The sequence below is a fragment of the Camelus ferus genome, chromosome 33, assembly GCF_009834535.1.
Source record: "Camelus ferus isolate YT-003-E chromosome 33, BCGSAC_Cfer_1.0, whole genome shotgun sequence".
Lineage (NCBI taxonomy): Eukaryota > Metazoa > Chordata > Mammalia > Artiodactyla > Camelidae > Camelus > Camelus ferus.
The window spans coordinates 12641054-12648480 of NC_045728.1; the positions used below are offsets into that span (position 1 = coordinate 12641054).

The 7427-nt window shown below is 57.4% G+C and overlaps 1 protein-coding gene across 1 annotated transcript; it reads right to left on the reverse strand.

Annotated features, from left to right (window-relative positions):
- Positions 1–89: 89 nt before the first annotated feature.
- Positions 90–5511, reverse strand: TAGLN (transgelin). Its single transcript, XM_006175341.3, has 5 exons — positions 5355–5511; positions 1665–1856; positions 1386–1563; positions 1013–1115; positions 90–659 (listed from the first exon to the last, which is right to left on the reverse strand). Exons 2-5 carry the CDS (start codon positions 1842–1844, stop codon positions 515–517), a joined length of 606 nt encoding a protein of 201 aa, XP_006175403.1. The 5' UTR covers positions 1845–1856; positions 5355–5511; the 3' UTR covers positions 90–514.
- Positions 5512–7427: the final 1916 nt, after the last annotated feature.

Here is a 7427-nt window from a genome sequence, read left to right on the forward strand (position 1 = left end):
ACACCTGAGCTGCCCGCCTGTTCCCTACTCAGATTTCCTGGAACCAGAACAGAAGTGACAAGGGCAAATCAGACTCTGCCAGCCAGACCTGAGAAAAGATTGATGTATACTTTTTTTTTCTTTTTAAATTTCAACCCCCAAGATATTCCAGCAAAGAACAGGGGGAGTTTGGGCCGGGTTTCCTTCAATTGGCATCTGTTGCCAACAAGGACAGTGGACCTGCCCACACCCAGGCCACCCCCAGCCCACGTCTCCCCGCTCAGCCCGGGATGGGGAGACAGTTGAGCCAGCGGGGGAGCCCGGAGGTGGGCCAGGGGAGCAGTGCTTGGGGATGAGAAGTTGGGCTGAGGAGTGGGGGCGAGCTGCCCAAGTGCAGTCACCTTTGCTCAGTGACAGAGCCTCGAAGCTTGGCCGGGGCTGAAGGAGCTACACGGGTGCTGGTGAGGCGGGCTAGGCGGGATGGCTGCGGCCAGCGAGCTGGGCAGGGGCCGGGCTGGGGGCCGGCCCGCCCCCTCTAACTGATGATCTGCCGAGGTCGTCCGTAGCCCGTCATGCCGGCCTGAGAGGCCCCTCTGTTGCTGCCCATCTGTAGGCCAATGACATGCTTTCCCTCCTGCAGCTGGCTCTCTGTGAATTCCCTCTTATGCTCCTGGGCTTTCCTAGAAGAGGAGGAACCAGGACAAAGACTTGCCAGGACTGTGCATTTTCCACCTGTGTTTTGTTCCCTAGGCTACCTCCTAGCCCGATCCCAGTGCCTCCCTGTCCCACTGCTCTGGCTTCCTTAATCTAGCTTGTTCCTCAGCACAGGCGAGATACTGGCTGAGACAGGAGGGTGGAAAGGGCGGAGTCAAGAAGTATTAGGGTCCCATTCCCCCCATCCTAGACCTTCCCTTCATACCTTCCTGGCTATCAGCTTCCCCAAATCACTGCACTAATGGGTTAGCCCAGGCCACTGCCCATCTCGTGGAGAGACCCGAGCTCAGGACGCAGGGAGACCCTGGTGGCCACGTACTTCATAAACCAGTTGGGATCTCCACGGTAGTGTCCATCGTTCTTGGTCACTGCCAAGCTGCCCAGGGCCATCAGGGTCCTCTGCACTGCTGCCAGGTCTTTGCCTATGAAAGTGGGGAGAGGGGACGACCTTCAGGACTGTGAAAACAGGACTCCAAGGCAGGGCCTGCCCACACCTCAGAAAAAACAGACAACCCAGGGGAAAAATTTGTCCTAAAATGGAAGGAGGCCCTCGTGGCTGTGGTGTTGTCTCGGTGTTTCCCATTCCTGCTATGCAGACCTGTCATCGTGGTCGTGGCAGGTTTGATCATCCCTCACCCCTGCCTCAGCCTCCTGTCCTCCCCCTGCCTCCTCTGCCCCTCTTCTCTCTGTACCTTCAAAGAGGTCAACAGTCTGGAACATGTCAGTCTTGGTGACGCCATAGTCCTCAGCCGCCTTCAGGAACTGAGCCACCTGCTCCATCTGCTTGAAGACCATGGAGGGCGGGTTCTCGGGCACCTTCACTGGCTTGGAGCCATCAGGATACAGGCTGTTGACCAGCTTGCTCAGAATCTGCCAGGCAGAGAAGGTTGCTTGGCCCTCGGCTCGGGGGTTCAGGGGGCCTGCCCCACAGCTCCTGCACAGCCCCAGCCCCCTGCCCAGGTGCCACTCACCACGCCATTCTTCAGCCAGACCTGGAAGCCCAGGCGCCCGCGGTCTGGGCGCCCCACGTCAGGGCCGCACTGCACTATGATCCACTCCACCAGCCGCTCCTCCAGCTCCTCATCGTACTTCTTCTCAATTTTGGATTGCACCTCGCGGCTCATGCCGTAGGAAGGACCCTTGTTGGCCATGTTGGCGGGGAGCTAAAGCAGCACAGGCCAGAGAAGGGAGAGGGCCAGAGGGTAGAGAACATCTCTGCTGTCACTTGTGCCGGGCAGGCCTTCCAGCTTTGTCGGGGGGCAAGCCGGTGTCTGCCTCCCCTTGCTTCCTGACTGTTTCCATGGCATTGTTCACCAGCCACACTCATCCCCTCAGTCCTGGGAGCCTCTCTAAACTTGGGAGACTAGACTTTTGGCAATCTAGGGCAGGAGTTAGTAAACTTTTTTTTGTAAATAACCAGTCATTTTACTGACAGTTATATTTTAGGCTTTGCAGGCCATAAGTTCTCTGCCATTGCAGAATCAAAGCAGCCTTAGACAAATGACCCTAAACAATGTGTGGCCAGGTTCCAATAAAACTTTATTTACACAAACAGATGACAGGCTGCATTTAACCTGTGGGTTTGACAAGCCCTGGTCTAGAGCATTCTTTCTCTCCCAAGACTGGCCACACAGGTACTAGAGAGGCCTTCTGGAAGAGGCCATGCTCTCCCCCAAAATAAAGCCAGCAGATGACTTTGTCCAGCCGGGTATGGAGGTGGTTTGTTGGCTCTCCCTGAAGTTATGAGGTTCGTCCAGCTCTTAACTTCTCCCCCGACTTTATCCTCTTGCCCAGAAGCGGAAACTCCAAAACGCCAGCTTTTTGCTGGTCAGCTCAGCCTCTGCCCGCAGCTACAGGGGCTGAAGCTTGCCCACCCCTGGTAAGGGCTGGGCAGCCAGCAAAGCCCAAGAGCTTTGAGCCAAGAAGCTGCATTTCCTCAGGGGAAGCAGATGAGAGACAGAGAGGGCCTGCGAGCTGGTATCCCCATCGACTTCCCCTGGTGCCCTCAAGCTCTCACCAGTCTGGTTGCTTGAGTCATCAGGAAGCCCAAGTCCTCTGGGGATATGAGCCAAGAATCTGCCCACCAGAGCCTGGGAAGCCCTCCCTGTCCAGCTCAGCAGCAGCTGCTGCCCTAGGGCCTGGGGCTGGCCCTGCTCAGGAAAGCCCCACTAATGGAGGCGGTGGGGTTGGGGGGAGGCCCCGCAGGAGGAGGGCCAGGTAGGTAGGCCGCTGGGTAGGCATGGGTGTGGCTGGTCAAGAGGAACCTGACCTGGCCACAGGCATCGCCTAGAGTCCATCGGAAGAGCCCTTTCAAAGAGGAACAAAATGAGGCCAAACCATCCCCTGGCCTGAGGGAGATCAGAGGTTGGGAGGAAGAGGATGGTCAGAGGATGGAGGTAGTCAGTCAGGTCCCCTCTCCACTCCATCTCCTGTCAGCTGAGCCCCTGCCCTCACCCACCCCCATGGGAGGCAGTGACATCATCACTTCACATGTCCCAGCTCAGCTGCCAACCCCACGTGCCCCACCCTTCTTTCCCCACAGCTGACAACTTTTCTGAGCTCAAATTCTCCGTCTGTGCAGTGAGGGTAATGTTATCTCCCTCAGAGGGCTGGGAACTGCGGGTGACTTCCTAACACACTGCCTGTCCCTCAGCAGAGCTCCTTAAAGCCAGTTTCCTGGTGGTGACCTGAGAAAGCCGGCCCCTCATCAAGTGGTAAAAAACAGTGTTCTTTCCGCTCCAGTCCCCACCCCTGTTCAGAATCATTCCCTGAGGGTACAACAAAGTTTGAGAGAAAGAACACAGAGAAGGGCTCCTCTAAATTCCAACCATTGGGCAACTCGCTTCTCTCTGAGCCTGTTTCCTTATTTGTAAAATGAGGGCCAGGCCATCTCTGAGGATATGGTTCTCAGAGCACCACCACCCCTCTCCCAGCCAGCATGCCAAAGAATCCGAAGGCCAAGTCCCTCCCTTTCCCTCCCTGCTGTGTGTCTCATCCCTGCTTCCCAACCACGCAAGGACTCCTGGGCAAAGAACTGTGGTCAAAACACACAAGCAGCTGGGGCCAGGAGATTTCAGCCCCTCCTTCATCCTGGCCTCCTACCCTCCCTCCTCATCTCAGCCTTCACCCCCACCATCCCAGGCAGACAGCGGGCATCCCTGTGGTCCAGGCACCACCCCCCTTCCAGACCCAGCCCTCCTGGTGTTCCTCTCCCCACCTACCCTCCCATCTGCCTTCCCCTCCCAGACTTTGCGCTGGGCATGTGAGGAACAGGGTGCCAGCAGAGTGTGTCACCCACTCCAGCTTTCAGTCTCAGGAGATTCAGGACAGTCAAGGCTCACAGTGACAAGTACACAAAGTCACAGCCCCTAGATTCAGAGACAACATTTGGATTTTGATCAGAACAAAGGAGAAGGGGTGAAAGACACCCCTCCCCCACCCTCCTCCCTCCTGGTGCAGAGTCTGAAAGTGGTGGGTTCCCAGAAATCCCTCAGCAGCGTCTGATGAAGACCTCCGAGTCCCACGTTGTTGCTGCTGGAGACCGGGGAGGGAGAGAGTGATGGTGGCAGGCGAGCCCACCCAGGGGCCTTTCTAGGCCAAGGCTCCTGGGACAGGGTGGACAGGGCAGCCCGATGCTCTGCTTTGATCCCTTCTGCCCTGTGGCTCCCACCAGCCTCCCCTCCCAAGAGAAAGAACACAGTCCAGCTGCAAAGGAGCAGCGGGCACCTCCTACCAGCAGGAACCCGAAAAACTGGCAGAACTAGGGGTCCCTGCAGGACTGCTCTGCCCCTTCTCTCTTCAGAACAAAACACAGCATGAACACATGTGGATCTGAGGTGGCAGGAGGGGTGGCTCATCTAAATTCTGGGGACAGAGGAGACCTATCCTACTCACTGCTACCCTTTGAATAGCAACCTCTGAGGGGAGCCAGCCAGACCCTTCGGGAGGGCCCTGCTGGGTTCTTTCTGTCTGCATCACCCAGGCCATCACTCCAAAGCTCCTGGCAGTGCCCAACCCCACTCCTCTGCCTGTGGTGGGGTGACCTCCCATTTAGTATGGAGGGGGCTGTGTGCCTGGTAAAGCAACTCTCCCACTGTCCCTGCACCCTGCCACCCCAGCCTGTTGCAGAATGCGAGTCTTGTGTCCTTCCCGCTGCCCCAGTGGCTACCCAGGGGCTCGCCTATTCTGCTCAGGCCGTGGGGACCCACCAGCGGGACACTGCTCTCCAGCAGTAGTGTACCACACCTCCTCACCTCCTCAGACATCCTCCTAGATGGACAGCAGATCACAAGCCTTGGGTCTAAACCAACACCACCTTGACCTTATCACACCCTCCATGGGTGTGACTATGGCTGAAAACGGGGAGCCTTCCTCTCACCCCAGGTCCCAGGTTCCCACTGTCAATCCCTCTGCACCAGCCAAGTCACCCTGGGCATTTCAGTGAGCCCAAGGCTGCCCAGTCTGAGAGATACAGGACGCTAGGAACCCCATCCCACCCATCAAGCCAGGACCACTTCCCCAGGTGGAGATTAGGAAAGCACACTGACTCAGAGGGTGGGCTTCCCCAGCCGGGGAGTCCAGGAGCCCTTCCTGCAATATACCCACTGCTACTGCCAAGCCCCAGCCCAACTCCCTTCCAACCCCGGGACAAATGCACTTACAGGGGTTCCTGGGGCTCGCAGGAAGGAGTGAGCTCTGCCTGGACTTGGACAGACAGGATGGGGCGCTGGCTGGGTGAGGGGTTTAAAGGGCCGCTGCCGCAGTGATGTCAGCCTCCCCCGCCGGCTCACCCCGGCCCCCTCCCTGCTAGAGGAAACCGGCTCCTTCTCCACCCCCATTTCCCCCAGTGACTCCACACAGGCTCCATATTTGGGGAAAGACACCAAGTTGGAGCAGTCTACCGGGGGCTGCCCGAGACATTCTCCGCGTGCTTTGGAGATGGAGCCGGCGGGGGCGGGGCCGCGCTGCCGGCGGGGAACGGCCGGGAAAAGCCTTTTATGGACAGGACCATGAAGGCTTTCCCTGCCGTCCGGGGCCTAGGGCTGCTCCTTTGACACTGTTCCCTGCCTCCGAGCTTGAGGGGAGGGCGAGAAAAGAGGGGCTGTCCAGAGAAAGAGGAAAGAGGCTGGGGGGGGGGGGGTCCCGGGGGGTCCCGCCCTGAGGTTCGTGGGGCTCACCAGCCACCCTCTCTTCCCTCTCTTTCTGGGCCTTTTAGCTCCAGTGGGAGACAGGAACTCACCTTTACTGAGGACCGGCTACATGCCAGGCACTCTGCAAACGCGCTCCTTTTATACTCACAGCACCATCGTGACAGCGCAATTACTGCCCCATTTTACAAATGAGGAAACAAAGGCTGGGAATGCATCTTACCCAAGGCCACGTGGTGGGTCCTGAGTGGCAGAACCTGGGCGTCCCTGTTGACCCCCTGCCGCGTGGCACCTGCTCAGATTGAAAATTTGCAGTTGGAGTGGGTCTTGAGTCACATGCTTTAGTCGCGGGTGGGAATTGAGGATGCAGCAGCAGCTCAGTCAACCCTGGCCCCAACCCAGAGGGCCTCTAGGACCTGAGACACTGACACTGGGGTAGGAAGCTCAGAAGCTGCTATCATCCCTCCTTCCCTTTTAATTTTTTTTTTTTTTTTTTTGATAGGAGGAGGTAATTAGATTTATTTATTTTTTAGAGAGGTACTGGGGATTGAACCCAGGACCTCGTATATGCACTCACTCTACCATTTGAGCTATACCTTCTCCCCTCCCTCCCTTTTAAATAGTCCCTACCTACCCTGGAAAACAGACTGGAACCTATCACCCAGGAGGGAGAGCAATTCACATCTTGCTTCAGTGATCTAGGAAGGGACAGGAGGTCTGGAGAGAATCCAGTGGGGCTGTGGCACCACCCCATCCTAGGGCAGCCTGGTAGGGGGGCCCTAACACTGTCCACCACACACACGCCTGGCATCACCAGGAGGGGCAGCCAGGATCAGGCAGTCAGGGGAAGGCCTATCAACCTCAGCCAGCCTCCAGACGCCAGAGCCCAGAGACGCGGAACTACAGCGCCCCCTAGTGTTGTATGCTGGGAAGATCAGGGAGAGGAGCCCCGACCTCTGCCTGTGTCCTGAATTCACTAACTTCCTAACCGCACTCGGCTCCACTCCCCATCTCGTCCTCTTTAGCCTGCCAAAACCTAAATCAACCTTCCAGGGTCATTTCAAAGCTCCCTCCTCTTGGAGCCTGCCCATCATCCACGTGTCCACTCACCCACCACCCAACACCATCTTGTGTTCCCCAAGCACCACCCTGGCCTCGGCTCACATGCTCCTGTCCATTAAAGTCACTGTCCTGACCTTTAAGTCAGGGAGCACTGCCCCTGCCAGCAGCCTGCCAAGCTGAGAGGCACTCAGGTCAGAAGTGAAGCTGGCCTGATTGGTGGATGGGGACCAGGTGGGCAGAGGCCGCTGCCATCTGCCAGGTAAGGAGGGATCTGAGGTGAGATGGCATAGCTAAGGCTTTTTCACTACACTAGCCTCCCCACCCATATGACACCTAGCATGGAGCAGGCCCCTTCTAAACTGAATTGATGCCATTGCTCAAAGGAGAGGAAAAGTGTGGGTGTTTCAAGGGACTGGGGCTTGGAAGAGAAAGGTAGACCAGAAGGCCTGGGAAATGGTTCCCGGCCTCACCCCTCATTTTCAATAGCTCTACCCAGGAAGAGGGAGCAAAGAGGGGCCCAAGAAC